The sequence below is a fragment of the Aricia agestis genome, chromosome 7 (genome assembly GCF_905147365.1).
Source record: "Aricia agestis chromosome 7, ilAriAges1.1, whole genome shotgun sequence".
NCBI classification, from domain to species: domain Eukaryota; kingdom Metazoa; phylum Arthropoda; class Insecta; order Lepidoptera; family Lycaenidae; genus Aricia; species Aricia agestis.
The window spans coordinates 5,007,365-5,026,491 of NC_056412.1; the positions used below are offsets into that span (position 1 = coordinate 5,007,365).

Genomic DNA, 19,127 nt, shown 5'->3' on the forward strand with positions numbered 1-19,127 from the left:
ACGTTGCACTGAAGGTCAACTCAACTCTGGCAAATAATATCAAATGCAATATTTTACGGAATTAGACCGGAAAACGAGCGTATGAATTGTCAGACGATAAGCATACATGAATAGCAATTACTGCTGTTCATGCCTAATATGAAACCCGATATTTGCTTTTACATTGATTGTAGGCGGTATCTCGAAGAGCGCGCCTATTTGCGCAGGTTGACATATTCCTTGGGACATAAATAGTGGTGTTTGGCAGTTTGGCAGCATGGTTGTTCTTTGGCGACGGGCAAGTGGGTCGCGGTCCGCGGACCGGCGAGCCTCACGCGATCTGGTTGTTATGCGGCGGCTACTGGCGCGCCATCGATCCACTTGCCACATATCGCAATTTCTCCAAGCGAGGATAATTATTTCGAATTTCGAAATATTCTCGTTATGAACCGTCCACTTTTTGATGGGTCCATCAATTAATAACGAGACTGTACGGGCACTTCTGACGACTTCAAGGCATTTTTAATTTACTTGGGAACCTTGGAGCCTCCTTATAAGCAAATCAGCAATAATTGTAAGTTGCGAGAGTTAATTCGCGAATGCGGAACAATGGATTCTAATTTGATTAGCTCTAGAAATTTCTGGCAATAATGGGGAGACGCTTATTAAGAGCGTAATAAACACTACTCGCCTTGAAAACTTGGGCAAATGTGAGGCAACCGTGGTCGCGGGCTGAGGAGTCCGAGGACAGCTATTGCGGCGCCGCATTCCCCCCGCCACTTCGGCGCGAGCCTACACCAGTCTAGTATGTGTCTAGAAGCGGCAGTAGACTACTTGTGAGTTCTATATTGCTCTTCGCGTTCGATATGCTGTTGCTTGAAGCCTCGTTTGAGGATTTTTAATGATTTTATGTCGTACTCCTGCCCTAAACAGTGTCACACGCGAAGAACATACTTAAACATTAGACGTCCTTTCCAATTTATTTGATACTTATCATCATTTAACTCGATTAGCCCGCATACGAATTGTCATTTACGCAACGTGATGGCGTAAATGTAGGCCAATCGGAGAAACTTAATATTATTTTTATCATACACATTGCTGTACATTTTATTATTTTCGCCCGATTACATTGTAATGTGTAGGTAATAAGTCCTAAAATCTACATGTCATAATCAAATCCTAAATAACTGCTCATGTCAATGAGTTCATGGTAATTATTGGTAACGTTTCTAAAGAGCTCGGTTTCGATACCCACTTTCTAATGATCGTCTAGTCACCTGCAGTTTAGCAACGTCGTCGGTAGTAGCGTCATTCGCTCGTCTTGTTTATGGCCGCAGTCACGTGGGCGAGGGTCAAGGTCGCTCCGCGCTCGGGGCGGTGTTCCACCCCACCACACCCCACTGTCCCCACCCCACCGCAGTCCTCACCGCACGCCCACTCGTACTTAGATGCATTGCGAAATTGGACTCGATGCATCTTTTCTCGTAGAACGTCGGGTCACGAACTCACGACTCACAAGTAGGGAATGCAAATCTCGCGAGATTGGGGCTCAAGCGAGATCCCGCGAGTTTATGAATACAATACCGCGAGATCCCGCCAATTTCGAGATCTCGCGAGATTAGCAGTTTGGTGGGTTTTTTTGCAAATAATCACAATATTTGAATAAATTACGAAAAAAGTTATAAATATTATAAGATTATCATTCATTTTCACGAATTTTTTCAATTGAATTTTATGCATCAAACAACACTTTGGCACAAGTACGTATCTACTATCTATCAAATAACAAATGAAAGAAACAACCAGTCTCCTCTTCTAATGTGCGCTTTTATAATTTTGGACGTGGCGGTAATATCGTGGACGTCCGCGGTAAAACGATAACATAGGGAAGTACAATGTATGAAAATATAATTTGAAGACGTTTTTAAATTTCCGTCGATGATAACTTTTTAACGTGCACGTTAGAGGACATCACGACATATTACACTTCTGAACCGCACAAAACGACCACGGTGTGTAAAATCAAAAGGACATTGAACGTACCCAACGTTTTATCGTGGAAGCTGGCGTCCACGATAACGTGACGTCCAGAATTATAAAAGCGCACACTATCAAACACAAATCTTTTAGTAATAAAACAGTTTTTTTGCAACTAACAAAACAACGAGAAGTCAAAATTCAGGACCTAGTTGAAAATCACAGTTAGGGAATGCAAATCTCGCGAGATTGGGGTTCAAGCGAGAATTTCGAGATCTCGCGAGATTAGCAGTTTGGTGGATTTTTTTTGCAAATAACGACATTATTTTCACGAATTTTTTCAATTGAATTTTAATACATCAAACATTGTTTGACGTATCTGTCTATATTTTTAAGCAGTAAACTTTGACATACTTAAGTATGTATCTACTATATTCTATCAAATAACAAAATATGAAAGAAACAACCAGTCTTCTCTTCTGTGTGCTTTTATAATTTTGGCCATGACGGTAATATCGTGGAAGTCCGCGGTAAAAAGATAATGTATGGAAATATATTATGAAGACGTTTTTAAATTTCCGTCGACGATAACTTTTTAACATGCACGTTCAGAGGACATCACGACGTCTATACTTCTGAACCGCACAAAACGTCCGCGGTGCGTAATCAAAGGGGCATAGAACGTACCCAACGTTTTATCGTGGAAGCCGGCGTCCACGATAACGTAACGTCCAGAATAGGGATGATGACAAGGTCAAAGATTAGCGAATTTTGTTAATAAAATAAAGAAATCACGGTAAAAAATAAGTGTTCCCAAAATTTTAGCTTGATAGATAGCATTTGTATTTTTTTTTGTTATGCGCCTTTAAAGTTGGATATTCAAGTCGAATTTTTTTTCAATTAAATTTCTTAATATTTGTATATAATTCGATAACTTATGCAATTAAAAGTAACTTTTGTTATGAAACCACTTTCATAAACGCAATATTTAATATACCTGTCGAACAAAGTTGTCTCCCGATGCGTACAAACTACGATAGACTGACGTCAGTCTTTCGTAACATTTTGTATGGAGCGTTTCAGGCAGGTCTTTTTTATGAGATATTTGAATTGTCATATCTTGGTGAATTTTTAAGCTATCAGAGTCATTCTTTCAACTATGTTTCTATTTTTTAAGTGTCCTTCAATTACCGATAAGAAAAAAATTGTCATCATGCCTATTATAAAAGCGCACACTATCAAACACAAATCTTTTAGTAATAAAACAGTTCTTTTGTAACTAACAAAACAACGAGAAGTCAAAATTCAGGACCTAGTTAAAAATCACAGTGCACAGTTGCTTAGGCCCAGCTCCTCTTTGTTTTTACTTTGTGATTGCAACTCCGTCCGTGTCAGTCCGCGCTTCGAATAAGACGTTTTTATGCTCAAGTGCAATCTCGTCAAACTCGCGAGATCTCGCCTTTTTTTCGTCCGAGATCAATCTCGCTAAAAAAGGCCGAGATCTCGCGAGAACGAGATTGCATTCCCTAATCACAGTGCACAGTTGCTTAGGCCAGCTCCTCTTTGTTTTTACTCCGTGATCGCAACTCCGTCCGTGTCAGTCCGCGCTTCGAATAAGACGTTTTTATGCGCAATTAAAATCTCGTCAAACTCGCGAGATCTCGCCTTTTTTTCGTCCGAGATCAATCTCGCTAAAAAGGGCCGAGATCTCGCGAGAACGAGATTGCATTCCCTACTCACAAGTCACAACTCACGACGACGAAGATATAATACAGCGGGGCTAAAATGGTCGCTTTGAAGAATCATGATATGTATCATAATATGATTCATTTTTCTAAAATCGCAAAATGCAATTCTGCTTGCAATTCATTTCTGTATTTTTGTTCTGAATTGACATTTGTCAGTTTGACAGTTTTGACAATTCATTTGCTGAATTGATTGAGAGGAATTGCTAAATGTGACCATTTTAGCCCTGCTGATCATTGCACTAGTGTCTTTCATTAAATGAAACCAAAATATAAAACGCAATTTCTTGGCTAAAAGTACTAAAAACTATTTATATAGTAAAAACCAACAGTAAACACATCGATACACTAAAGATAAAGGCATCCAAATCGTGGCAGCTGTGTCGCCGCTCGCCGTTCAGATAACGTGACGCGAGCAGCGGCACATCATCCGATGTCTGCACTCCGAGCTCCGCAATAACAAGCTACAAGGTCCGCCGACCGCGCGGCGCGGAAGCGCACATTGTCAACGGACAAAGCAGCCGGCTGTCCTTGTTTAGTTTTTACCACAAGGCTAACTCTTTGAAAAATTCTACTGACCCTCGTTTATTTTAAGAAGCTGAAAATATTTCAACTAGCAACAAAAAAAAAAACTCACAGAATTGAAATTAGGTTACGACGTAAAGTTTTGCAAATTATGTTCTACTGTCTACATACTTTTAAGTTTTAACCGACTGCTGGCCGAATATCGAACTTCCCAATCACAGACCAAATAAATACCAATAATTACGATAGATACTATAAATACCAATAATTACGATATACTTATTAATTTTTAAAATTATATATTATTCAAAAAGTTATAACTTTTTGAACGCGTCACGCGATGGTTATAATGTAGGTAAATGATTTGTAATTAATATGATAATAAGTGTTTATTTTCATTAACAATGCGAATATAGCGGTTGTATGAAAATTTGGGCATCAAAATATAAAGAACGTTGTATCTGTGATTTTTATTGCGATAAAGGTTTTTCTTTTACTGCTAAAGTCAGTTGAGCCAGATGTAGCCAGCCAGCCAGTAAATGAATGATGCTACTGATGAGTGCGAATGCTGTCAATTGAAGATGAGATGCGTATTGTTATATTTTGTTACCAATTAGCTCTTGTAAATGCCAGATTGTAAAATAAGGTAAGTAGATGATAATATTAGGCTGGGGAAAAAGTTTCTTCGCATTTTATATAAAAATTCAAAAGGTTTTTATAAAAATTTTGGAGCTTCTGATGGAAAAAACTGCGACAAGTGGTTTTGGCAGTTGCACAACTCTGGCTGGTTAGGTTTAAAAATCTATATTTGACTGACTTGTTTCTGACATACGCTGTTGTAATCCTTTTCTTGGAACATTTTTTGAAGTTTATTTTCAATTTTAAAAGTTGTCCTTTCAGTTCTTCCTGAATGCTTAATAATGTATCCATACTGATAATATTTCCATCCGGCTCGAAGGACCAACTGTTCAACTGGAAACTAATTGCTTATAAAACTAAAGATAAAAACCACGTCTTGATGCAAACCGATATATCTATATATTAATACGTGAGAGAAAATTTTTGTAACCCTTTTTACGAAAAATGGGGAAACGTAGGTGCATGAAATTTCGCACAGTAATAGTTTATATGGTGAAGGAGTTCATCGAGCTAAATATTATTTTAAAACTATGCTTTTATCATATCTATTTTTAACAAATAAAACGTTACACACACTATGACACTACTACTAGGAAAAATGACAGATTTTTGAGTGACAAGCCTATACATACGAAATTACGAATTATACTCTTTTTATTTATGGTTGAAGTGTGCTGACAACAAGTTGACAGATTGAGAATGGATTATTGTTTTTTTAATTTAATTATAGATACTATTAGATAATGCTTCAACGGCCAGTCTGAGATCAGCTGAGTCCCAGAGACAAGAATTGAAAAAAACTATGATGAAGTCAATATTTTTTACAAAATATAGGTAGTAGTCCTAGTGTCGTTGCAAGTAAGGTCGAATTTCGGCCATTGGGCGATCTCTAGTTCTTCTAATAATGTCACAATTTTTCTGACAACATCAAAATATGTTACAGTCAAATATAGATTTTTAAACCTAACCAGCCAGAGTTGTACAGCAGTCCTCTTGTGATGTCAACCTGATACTGCCTAATGAATTCTGCAGCGACCGAAACAGGTGGATATCTGAAGTACACGGTTAGGTTTCTTACAGTGAGCTCATGAGGCACCCAAATATCGAGCTTTTTTGTGTACCCAGCTTTTTTTCAAATGCGCCAAAACCGTTTTGTGATCAATCCCCAGTTCTTCAGCTAAATCGTTACTACTAATATGCCTATCTTGCTCCACTTTTTCAAAAATTGGCATCAGTTGTCCGTAACAGGGCGACCAGAGCGACGTGCATCTTTGATATGACCAAATTGAAAACGCTTAAACCAAAGCGCTACTCTCACAGATACTGCATTAGGTCCATAAACATATTTTTTTCACGGCTTGTGTTTCTTTTTTACCTTTTTTGTAATAAAATTTTAAAATGTATTGAATTTCTTCATTACAATCACTCATTTTAACAATAAGAAAAACAAATGAAAATCTCACATTTACCTATTTTGAATTTGGATTTGTCTTCTGTACAATTAAACTTTTTAATGATACCAAAATCAGCCAGATACAATTGGTATATCCCAAGAGATTTTATGTTACAATACAGTAGTACAAGTTCATACATACTATAATGCGAAAAGACTTTTCCCCCAACCTATTAATTAATAATATAATAATTGTATAACCTCTTGTATACTTAAGGCAGGGATTAATCTCAATCAAAAACGATAACCTTGCACACAAAGAAAGACCAAGCGTATACGCATCGCAATAAGATTCATTTTAGCTTAGCATAAAACTGTAACAACTCTGGCGGATCTTCGCTATTTTTCGTGTTTTTTTTAAATATCTTTGGAAATAAATATTAAGAAACAAAATTGTTCGGTTAAAGAAGTTTTAATATAGATTTACTAACAATTTATTCAAATAAAATGTATAATTATCCTAGTTAATACTTATATTTCGACGAAATAGAGTTTTTTCAGAGGTGAGTTTGTAAATTAATTACAGCCAAAGTATTACGTTTTATTAAAATGTTTATGGTTTAAGGTATTTTGAATATTGTGCTTTATATCTCATATTTTTTAACACTTCGTTATTATATTGGAACTAGGTAAACCGGGAGTCACGGAATAACAAATTGGGGTTTATCCTCGCCTTAACGGTTTAAGGGATTTTAGCTCCAGAGGGTACAACAGATGTAATTCATCACATCACAGTTCACACTGACACTGCTTTATGAAATCTTACTTATCGATAACTTCAAGGTATCTTGCAATTTAATAGGGACTGTCACAATTCTCACAGAGGGTCGGTCTGCGGTGAGCCGTATGAGTTCCGTGTGGAAAGCGTGTGGCGTGTGCTCTCTATTGTAACATTCCTCGGGCGGGGAGCACGGACGTGGATTCGCCATACTATCAGTGGCCTTCTAACCGATTTTGCCTGATGCTGCCAATTTCAAAAAGTTACCATCGCCTGTATGATGACAATGATTCTGCCTCAAGGGAGGACGAGCTCTGTTTAGAATTATTGAAGTTTATTTTTGTTATAACATAGCGACTTATAGTCATCGTCAAAATAATATGGTGTTAACCTGGTGTATCTTCAAATGAATAGATTAGTCGCTGTTGAAATGGAAAGTGTCATGACTCATGAGATAAATAGATATCGAGCTAAATGGCATCAGATTCACTATGATAACAGTACCAGACATAGGTAACCTTTGCTTGAGCTCTGTGCTTCGAGCGGTCGAAGCCAGTAGTGAGTGGGCGATAATAATTGGGCATACGGAGATAGTGCGCGCGCGCAATGCGCGGGCGGCGGCGGGCCGTGCCCCTCCCGCAGCCCTCCGCTGCGCGCGGCGGTCAGTACTCAGTCCTCAACTCCTCACTCCTCAGTCGTCGCCGGCATGTGTCACGCGGTGGTCCTCGGCGTGTTGTTCTCGCTGCCGTCGTATCTATACTCGGCCGTACCGTTCAGGTGAGCGTCCGCGCTGCGTCACTTGTGCTGTCTCGTTATAGCTTTGCCCTATTATTACGACCGTTCGTACTCGGATCGAACTCTTTGATGTTGTGAGTTGTGACGTCATAGGTTACAAAATCTTGTTTGTGATAAAATTTGAAGGAGTGGTACATTACAAATATACGTAAATCGCCTCGCCAAATCGACCCCGGAGTGATGGCTATTTGAAACGCGATCATGGTGCAGGTCGTCCGACTTACCCGTTCGCGACATGACATCGGCCGGGGCGTGCATCCACCGCTTTCTACTTATTGTGTTATGAATTATGATGAGTCACCTCGTTAAAATTCACAGCCATGCGGCCGGACTGTCGGTGACCGACTGTGCCCGAAGTTTGTCATTAGTTTAGCGATCGTGCTGAGTCGTCTTGTCTTCGCTGCCGATAATTTCCGCGTACTCGTACAAGTTCGACTGGCCGCGGTGACGTGAGACCTAGTATGACCTTCACGGAGCCTACGCGCCGCTCGTCGAAGCCTTTGTCGATCTCGAGTTGCCCGGAGAGCCTTGATGTTGCGTGTAACCGGAAAGGGGCCGACACAAGCGATGGATCGATGGTTGGAAGGAATAGTGCTGTGGCTGACGGATCTCCTCAATACCCTGCTCCTAAAGTTAGTACGACTAGTTTCAAAAGCTGTATGACATATTTTTGTCTCTTTTTTTACAACCTACGCGACATGATATAAGTATTTAATGGCTCCTCTTCAAGATGGGCCATCGTAGTTGGCCATCACGATGGCCCAGCGTGGGGAGGACGTAGTGGCGTAGGATGGCTTATGGCGCCAGCGATGGTTGTGGGATTGCGGCGGTATCGGTTTTTCGGCCGCACATCAAAGGGACCCAGCGACATTGACATACAAAAAACCCGAGATACACATTACATATAAGTGTTACATATAATTATGACCATGACTGTTAAAAAATAATTATAGATTTAAGTTTTAAGTTTAATTGTAATATTTGAAAAAAATAACAGTTTATCTAATAAATATTTGTTTCGTTCATTTATACATATTTATATCATACGCAAAACATATACATATTTATTTATTTAACATAAACTCTTAGATGAAAGTTGTGAAACCTAAGTATCTTTGTATTGTGGATTGTGATTTGTGTTTAGAACACAATTTAATTAACTCTTACAACCTAATTATTTCATTGAATTAAAAAATATATATATGAAAAATACGTCTCACCACTATGCCTTGTCCTACCGGCGAAGTTCGGTCATAAAATTTTATTGCTTTTTGTGGACTCCTTTGTAAAAAAACTGTTTATAGTTTTATTACAAGTACCTATAATAGTAAAGACGAGTATTTGGCGACAGTTTTGAGTCTTACTTTTGTTCGCAACTGTGTATCTTGGGTTTGTATATCAATGCCCAGCGAGCGGTCGAGGAAGGTGAGTGAGGACGTCGTATGTCAATTTACGAATTTCATTCAAAATGACGAGTACGTCGTCTCATAATAATATTATAAATAAAATTCTCGTGTCACAGTATTTGTGCACGAACTCCTATAAAACGGCTCAACGAAATTTTGTATGTACATTCGTTAGAATCCTGAGAATGGGTTTCTATCTCATTTTTATATTACTAGCTATTTGACCGAGCTTTGCTCGGTATTCGATAAAACACGAATAAAATGACATTTTCTTAAAATGATTCCTAGCTAGATCGATTTATCGCCCCTGAAACCCCCTATATACTAAATTTCATGAAAATCGTTGGAGCCGATTCCGAGATTTTAATTATATATTTATATACAAGAATTGCTCGTTTATAGATATAAGATTTCTATTGCCTATTAGAAATAACTTATGTGGTAAACCAACGTTTGCCGGGTCAGCTAGTGAAGTTACAAAATTGAAAATTGTACGTGCTGTATAAATATATTGATCATAGATTGTCCATAGATATTATTATACTAGCTGTTGCCCGCGACTCCGTCTGCGACAGTATAGTATGTATAATAGGAAACATAGATACACACACACATTGTGCAGTGTGTACATTAATGAAATGATGGTATGTGCTGTACAGATATTGCCGCAGCGGCTAATGCTTCCATCTTCCATCTTGAACGACGTTTAGATCACAAGTCACAACTGAACACGGCCATCAGTTAGGGAATGCAATACCGGGATACCGGGATCCCGACATACCGGGATCCCGCATGTATTTTGCGGGACTAATCCCGGTCGAAAATTTAGCGGATCCCGCGGGACTGGCGGGATTACAAAGAAGCGTGATTCATACGTGCTCTGCGCGCGGGGGTGCGTGAACTGGCTACAGGCAGCCCACTAAACAATTTACATTCAGTTCACCTATAATAATTCACTTTAAATGACAATGATTGCATCAACCAGCGTGGAGGCTGAGCCAACTTACTCAGCTGCTGGCTAGTGGGTACCTTGTGTCGAATGTCGTCTTGTGTCGTTGTGCCGTTTGGCAGACACAAATAATACCTTAACTTTTTTAACATAATTTTATAAGCTTGGGCTGTACCTATAAATGTAACGTAATATTTTAGCACAACTTTCTCTATATTTCGAAAAAATAAATAATTTTAATAATAGATGAAAATAAATAGGCGTGTTTTTTAGTTTTTTAACTATTATTATAACATAAAATGTTTAGTTTTTTTTTTATATCTAAGGTATGAAGTAGGTATTAATAAGCCCTTGTAAAAAAAGTTACCGAGTTTATTTGAGTTTCTAAGAATAAAACGGTTTCTATCAATTAGTATCAGCGTTGCCTTTTTGAGCAAAACTTTTTGAGAAAAAAAGCGGGATTCTTCAGTCCAAAGCGGGACAATGTAAGAAAAAGTATAAAATCAAAAGTTTTTTTTTTAATTTTTATCTTTTTATTTGCGTTAGAATAACGTTTACGTGACAAAAGATAGCTAAAGTAGCCAAAGAAAATCCACAACTCTACCTCCTGTACTTTTATCTTCATTACGCACCTTTCTTTCTCAGCACGCTGCACGTACCTACGTTCGGGCTTTTCCTGAAAAGCGGGACTGTGCCAGTCCCGCACAGGACATTTAATTTTGATGAAAAAATGGGGACGTCCCGCCAAAATCGGGACGTCTGGCAACGCTGATTAGTATTTTTTTTATTTAAAGAAGGCAGGTAGCCTTGACGTCACTGCGACCCATGAGGATCTATTGTGACTACGCTGATTAGTATAGTCTTTATAACGATTTATTTTAAAAGTTTAAGTCCACCCTGCGGGATCCCGTAAATACCGGGATCCAGCGGGATTTTATTTATTTATTTATTTATTAAACATTCTTACAACTATCATTACAGACTAATATCCAATTGTTAATTGATTGTGATGGTTCAATCCCACAAAAACCGGGATTGAAATTATCTTGCAGGATTGCATTCTCTAGCTATAACCACTGCATGCGCCATTTGATGGGCCAGCGCTGGGCCATCTTGTAGAGGCGCCATAAGAAATAGGAATTATTGTCATTGCGCGGCGTAATAAATGTCAACAATATTCTTCTGACTCATTCAATGCTGCAGCTGAATGTCGTGTCCACTGTCCGCCGTCCGGTTGTGCTTGTGTACCGTATATAATTGCATTATTACTTATCATATCGAATGTAAATTTGGAGAATTCCCATATTATTTAGTAATATTTTTAAAATGCATTTTAATATTAATTAGCATTTGTTTTAAATTTTTCTTGAGAACCAAATCGCCATTAATCCTTCTGAAATCCAACTATCAACTTCTTCTAGTGATTATGTTATTAATACATTTATTACTCTGATACAGGTATGACTTACTTTGATATGTATTTTTAATGATTTCAAGAATATTTTTAATAAGGTCGTACAGCTAAAATTTCTTTTTTTATTTTTATTTAGTTAAATAAAAATAAATAAAGCAGCATAATATTGCAATAATTATTGACGCCTGACAGTTTTATCAAGTACCTATCATACATAATTCAAGACGTGAGTGGAAGAATAAGGTAAGTAACATGAAAAAACTTCCCGTTTTTTTGTTTAAATGGAGGCTTCAGGGCCCGAAAATTATTTGAAATAGAAAAGCTGTGGATTATAATTTATATATTATGTGTAGCCAGATATATGAGCCAGGTGATGAAGTAGATAAGTTACAAGTTTTATGAAAATAATAAGGGAAAAAAATTAGTTATTGTCCGTATGTTACGAAATGTTACTTGTTCGATTCTTCCACTCACGTCTTCAATTATTAATTACATATTTTATAATATTACAATTCATTTATCGCAAAAAGATAATAAACCTATTTTGATTATTAATTGTTTAGGTATCTTATCAGTAACCAGACTATTACCAATTTTTTAAATATTAATTTCCAGGAATAATTATTTAACAATTATTACTAAAAGTTGAAAGAATCAACTTTTAGTAGTTTTTTTGATGTTCTTTTTGTCCTTTTCAGGGTTCCGTACCCAAAGGGTAAAAAACGGGATCCTATTACTGAGACTTCGATGTCTGTCCGTCTGTCTGTCTGCCTGCCTGTCTGTTTCCAGGCTGTAACTCAATAACCGCTGTAGCTAGACTTCCGAAATTTTCACAGATTGTGTATTTATTTCTGTTGCCGCTATATAATAACAAATACTAAAAATATTATTTTTTGGTCTTTTTTGCTCGTTATCAATAATGGCAACAGCTAGGCACTTGAAATTTTCATAAAGGCCTTAGTTATATCATATGTGTCTACTTTAATAATAATTAATAATAATATTTAAATGAAATAAAAATTTAACGCCGTTTTTCCATACAAACGTTGTCCCCTGTTTCCTCACTGGATAATGCCGCGCCGGTAGAGTTATGATTTTTTCCTGAATATCTATGGCCACTATAAGCATGTCCCTATGTTTCTTTTTTTTCATAGTTTTATTATTAAAAAAGATAAGAACGTCCAAAAACCCAAAAAAAATGGCCAGATTTTCCTCTGTGTTCAAACATACTTGCTTTAATTCTTAATTATTATTATAACTTTATAAGTATTTATCGAGTTATTGAGAAAAAACTAATTTGGCGATGAATCCGCGTCGTCCTTTTTCACCTGGCATAATATGAAAGACGGTCGTGACTCGTGACTTGTGAGTGTGAACTTGTGAAGAGAGAAGGACGATGTTTGATTTTTTGGGTTAGTCGCCCTCTTATGGCTGCTGAGACAATCAAGCCCACGCCTGTCTGGGTTGTTGCTAATCATTTGTCATATATCATTATAATACATTTTCTCTTTCATAAGTACATAATATAATAACAAAGGACGGAAAAATCCAGACTTGATTTTAATGAAAAATAATTATCTGATAACAACAAAATTGTTTTTGTCGCGTAATTTTAAAACCATAAATATAGTATGCTTCAACCAATTTATGTACAAATTTTGGAAGCTTAAATCACTCCTCTGTTGGCAAAATAGGAATCCCTCTTTTTACAGAGGTCTTATTGATTGATTATTCTGTGTTATAAAAGTTGACCAATCGTGTTATGCTATGGGTAATTCAAAGACATGATGAATACTGACAATGAACTTTAATTTCTTAGCTTTAGTCATTGCTGAGAAAAATCGATATCGCTACAGCCAAATTATCAAGGCGTAGCCTTAAGCCCGTGGTGGCTCAAGCCGGGGGTCGCGGGCTGGAATCCTGCCGACGGAACAAAAAAAGTTTTTAATGGTCCTGGCCCCCTGGGTCACAGTCCAAGGATGTGGGTATTAAATATATTATAAATACTCACCAAGTATTACGTATTAAATATATGTATATTTCCCTTGTCTGGTACCCGTAGGCCGTAACACAAGTCCTTCAGGTACTTACCACGGGGCCAGACTGAAGTGGTGTAAAGCGTCCATAGTAGTTGGGGACGGGAAGAGGGGATTTCGGGAGTAGCTCTCAGCGTGTCAGATTAAGCTTGTGTAGGCTTCCAACATGTGTCTAGTTATCATGGTATAGAAATCAGATTTCTCATGTGGTGGGTTAAATAGCACCCTCCCCTCCTCTACTATTAAATACAAATTATTATATTATTCATCTGAATACCATTAATTATTATAAAAATTATGTTAATTATATTATGTATGTTAATTAAATAATTATGTTCGGTATCAACAGTCGCTGTTAAATAGTTACAGCCTACAGAGTATTCAGAGTGGACAGAGTGAAGTAGACAGTAGTTCAAGTGACTTCAAAATATGGCATAAAGATTACATTTAGTTCCTGTCAGATATGAAATAACTTTAAATATAAGTACTGTAGTTGACATCTTTTACTTAATACTTAAGATTCAACACACTGGGCCTGCTGGTGCGTTTCAACCGCCGACAACTTGATCATCACCTGACAAATTCCATTATCCAACCATTCTAACTGTTTCACCAACTTACGGCTGCGTTTTTACTGAAGCTGCGTTGTGTGAAATGTGTTTTTATACAATAGAATGGCAGCGCTTAGCAAGGTTAAAAAAATAAAGCGATTCTATTGCTTCTCAAAAAGCAACTCGTAACGCAGCTCCGGTGCAACGCACCCTGCTGTCAAAACTAGCACGCTGTTGAGTAGTCGCTATAACGATGGGTTGTGTGTTGCAGGAAGGCGCGACGTAAAGAGCGCGATGGCGATGCAGCGAGTGACCCCAAGCTATACCTTCAAGAGGCGCTGTTGGAGCGCAAGCTGCCCGAGCTGGACATGCGACAGCTGGTCGAGCTGCCGCGAGGCCTGGACTACAACGAGTGGCTCGCGTCACACAGTCAGTACTCAGTATCTATTTATTATTATCTAGTCCCCATACTTAATTACCTACCTTTTTTCTGATTAAACTCGTTGCGGGTCCCAAGACAGATATAGCTTTTTTTAATGAAATAAGGGGGCAAACGAGCAAACGGGTCACCTGATGGAAAGCAACTTCCGTCGCCCATGGACACTCGCAGCATCAGAAGAGCTGCAGGTGCGTTGCCGGCCTTTTAAGAGGGAATAGGGTAATAGGGGAGGGTAGGGATGGGATGGGAAGGGAATAAAGGAGGGTAGGGAAGGAAAAAGGGTAGGGGATTGGGGCCTCCGGTAAATTCACTCACTCGGCGAAACAGCGCAAGCGCTGTTTCACGCCGGTTTTCTTGCTTTGCCGGCTTGTGTAGGGAATGCAAATCTCGCGAGATTGGGGCTCAAGCTAGAACCCGCGAGTTTATGAATACAATACCGCGAGATCTCGCCAATTTCGAGATCTCGCGAGATTAGCAGTTTGGTGGGTTTTTTTGCAAATAATCAAAATATTTGAATAAATTACGAAAAAAAGTAATAAAAATTATAAGTTTTATCAGATTAACATTCATTTTCACGATTTTTTCAATACATTTTTATGCATCAAACATTGTATTTTTTTTTAAATTATTTAATAAACAATAAAGAAAAAACAATCACAAACTTAATCTAATACAGTGTAACATAAACCATTACTGGTTTTTCCGCACACTGCCATTCGTCTTCGACAGCTCTTTTTAAACAATAGTACTGTCTATAATTTTAAGTAGCAAACTTTGACATACGTGTCTACTATTTATCAACAACGTTGTATCGTGGAAGCCGGCGTCCACGATAACGTGACGTCCAGAATAAATTTATAAAAGCGCACTATCAAATACAAATATTTTAGTAATAAAATAGTTCTTTTATAACTAACAAAACAACGAGAAGTCAAAATTCAGGACCTAGTTGAGAATCACAGTGCACAGTTGCTTAGGCCAGCTCCTCTTTGTTTTGACTCCGTGATCGCAACTCCGTCCGTGTCAGTCGGCGCTTCAAATAAGACGGTGTGAATGCTCAAGTGCAATCTCGACAAACTCACGAGATCTCTCCTCTTTTTTTGTCCGAGATCAATCTCGCTAAAAAAGGCCGAGATCTCGCGAGAACGAGATTGCATTCTCTACTATCTCTCTCTCATACTATCTCAGGGGTGCCCGAGGCTTGTTCCTCGGGCACCCCTGAGATAGTATCAAAGGGTTTTCGTGGTTATCACTGTTGATCCTTGCGACACAGGAGTTGCAGTGGTGGAAATGTGTTGTGGGCCAATTGCCCTTAAAAAAATAGTCCCCATACTTGTCAAAATGTTAACACAGACCACAGAGACAAGGCTTTAATTGAATGTGTCAATGTCAGTCAATGTGCGCTGCTGGTAAAGGAGAACTGTGAAAAATGACGTTTTTGTGTCATAGAAGCGTTAGTTCCTTTTCTTGCCACGTTCATGAACAGCCTTGTCTACATATTTACTAGGGGTGCCTTGTCTCGTAAAGGGGTATACCGTATATGTAATTATCAGCATTGCACCCGTCCAATGCCACCCATGCTTCGCATAATATGTGTAATATTATGTTCGTTCTCGTTTCCTTCGTATAATAAATGTTGTCCGCAATTACTCTGCTACGCAGAAGTTTGTTTATAGCGGGCAACGTACATTTTGCCGCTTTAAATTTCTTAATATTTCCCTTCCCGGGTCTGGTAGTATCTCCATACCAAATTTCAACTACGTAAGTACGTTCAGCGGTTTACGTGAAGGGCAACAAAACGTAACATAAAGACAAACAGACCAGACATACTTCCAAAATAATACACATTAGTTAGGATTATAGCTGTTGTGTAAAGTCCTATACCGAGCATATTATTCGGACGTTAGCACTCAATCCTTTGTGAATAATTGTGCCTGCTGCAGCTGCCTTTGTCAAACGTGATGGTGGCCGGTCGTGCGTCTGCGTGACGAGCTCTCTCACGGCCACAAACGGCACCACAGCCCACAGTACTCACACTATTGTTGTATCTGATACTTTCACCCTACTTTTTTCATTTCGAGGTGAAATCTTTTTGTTGTGATCAGTATCTTTTTGTTGTGATCAGTGATCCGTAAATGCTGCTACAATATCGACCTCCAGTTTATCTTTCTATTAAAAAGTTCTCGTGGTCGGTGGTACGGTGTTTTCTTTCATTTCGTGTTTCTTGACAGAACGTACTTTTAACTTCTAATTGGATGCTGATAAGCATTATGTGTCTAATAGTTGGGGAGGGGAAGAGGAAATTTTGGGACAAGCTCGAGCGTGTCAGATTAAGCTTGTATAGGCTTCCGACATGTGTCTAGTTATCATGGTATGGAAATCAGATTTGTCACATTTTTTAAATATTTAAATATCATCGGATCTGTCAGATTAAGATAGGGAATGTTAAGTATACGCCAAAGAAGCTTCCATATAAAGCACTGACGATTCAAAGGTTAGGTAGGGCGTAAGGACATTTTAAAATATAAAAAGATAAAGCTTCATATTTTTCTAACTAACCTTCGCAGATATTTTATTTTGCAATAAACTAAATGATTTAGTCCTTGTTGTCTAAAATATATTTATAATTAACCTAAATAAACAATTTTTTGGATATATTTTCTTTTTTAATACTTTAAAATGGCTGCAGTTTCTGAACCCACCGCTAAAATAAAAACGCTCTTATTTTTTTTAAATCAGTTTTCCCTAATGTAAAAAACCTACTATTGAACACAATGGACAAGAAAGTATTAGTTACGTTATCGAATGAAAATAAATAATAAAAATCGGCCAAGTGCGAGTTGGACTCGCGTACGTAGGGTTCCGTACCATTATAGAGCAAAACAGGCAAAAATAGTTGTTTGGATGGAAGCCCCTCTTAATTATTTATTTTATTATCAATTATTAAAGAATTATCAATAATTAAGCACTAGTCTATTATTGAATATATTCTGAACACTAGCTGTTGCCCGCGACTTCGTCCGCGTGGACTTCAGTTTATAGCGCGCGATGTCAACAAAATTGATGTCAAAAGCTTTAATAAAAAAACCCTGGTACTCCTTAAATCAAAACAGCTGTGCAGTGTCAGTAGGGTTGCTGAGGATTCCTCTTCCGCTTCCGCTTCCTCATAATGAGGAAGTTCCGCAATATTTTGGGTTCCTCAACCGTTACCGCATCCTAATAAATAAAAATAAAAAAATCCTCTTCCGCTATCGCTTCCTCAAAATTTAAGAGGAATTTATGAGGAATTTCACTGCGCGTATCGCGTATCCATATTTTTTGTGTGCGTGTGTTGTGTATGTTACTGAACTCCTCCTTAATTGCTGGACCGATTTTGATGATTATTTATTGTGTGTGTTTTGAGAATGGTTTAGATTCATAGTTGGGTCTACAGGAAAATGCCCTTTTAATTATTTATTGTGTAATGTATGTACCTAGTTATGGATAGACAGGACAAAGACTTTTGGGTTGGGTCCGCTAGTATTTATAATTTCCTATCATCCTCTTCCTCATCCGCTTCCTCTTCCGCTTCCTCATCCGCATCCTCTTTCTAAAAAAATATCTGTAAATTTGCGCGTGATAATTCCTCTTCCTCCTCTTCCTCATAATCACTTTCTCAACAACCCTATTAGTGTGCATATAATATTTCATTTTTTTAAATTAATCTTTATATTTTACGGAAAAATTTTAAGCTTATTTAGCCGCAATTACACAACTTTACCCATAAACTATTTAATATATTATCATTGATAGGTTTAAGGTTACGTCACTGCATAGATAAAGTGCTGATTTAATAAGTAACGTAAAAAAGAAATAACAATCGAAGAAAATCGTCTATACGATAATACCACCTCTTATAGAACGACATCTGGGCAAGCGTTAGCGCGATGTAGGAGACGCACGGCGCTACCTATTTTGAATTTTTGGAACTAACTTTTCACCCCCTTATAACGCTTTTTTCCAGTAAAAAAGTAGCCTATGTCCTTTCTCAGGCTTTAGACTAACAGACAGACAGACAGACAGAGATACTTTCGCATTTATAATATTAGTATAGATGACATTACTTAAAAACGTATCCTGCAAACGATCGACTTTGGTTTACATGTTTCGATATTTTATATTATTTTTCTTTGAAACATATAAAAAAGTATTTTTTTATTAAATCTAGAATAGTTTTTAATAGTATAATACAGAAACCTCATTCAAATATGGAATAATTTTCAAGCTAGAATTTTTTTAATTTAGGGTCGTATTAAGGGTTAAAATTAAACTTTATATTTTATGACAAATTTTAAAGCTTATTTAGCCCCCCCCCCCCCCCAATTACACAACTTTACCCATAAACTATAATTATCATTGATAGGTTTAAGCTTACGTCACTGCATATAAAGTACTGAGTTGTTTAATAACGTTGAATAATAATAACAATCGAAAAAAATCGAAGTCTTGTAAATAAGTT

At 37.6% G+C, this 19,127-nt stretch overlaps 1 protein-coding gene across 9 annotated transcripts in view; it reads left to right on the forward strand.

Annotated features, from left to right (window-relative positions):
* The window catches only part of LOC121729012 (MOB kinase activator-like 2), a 64,118-nt gene that overhangs the window by 40,844 nt on the left and 4,147 nt on the right, over positions 1-19,127 (forward strand). For 6 of the 9 annotated variants that reach the window (XM_042117392.1, XM_042117394.1, XM_042117395.1 and 3 more), the window contains one exon: positions 14,462-14,619. In XM_042117392.1, the coding sequence (XP_041973326.1) occupies positions 14,462-14,619 (158 nt within the window). The other 3 variants (XM_042117391.1, XM_042117396.1, XM_042117390.1) reach the window with 3 other exon arrangements.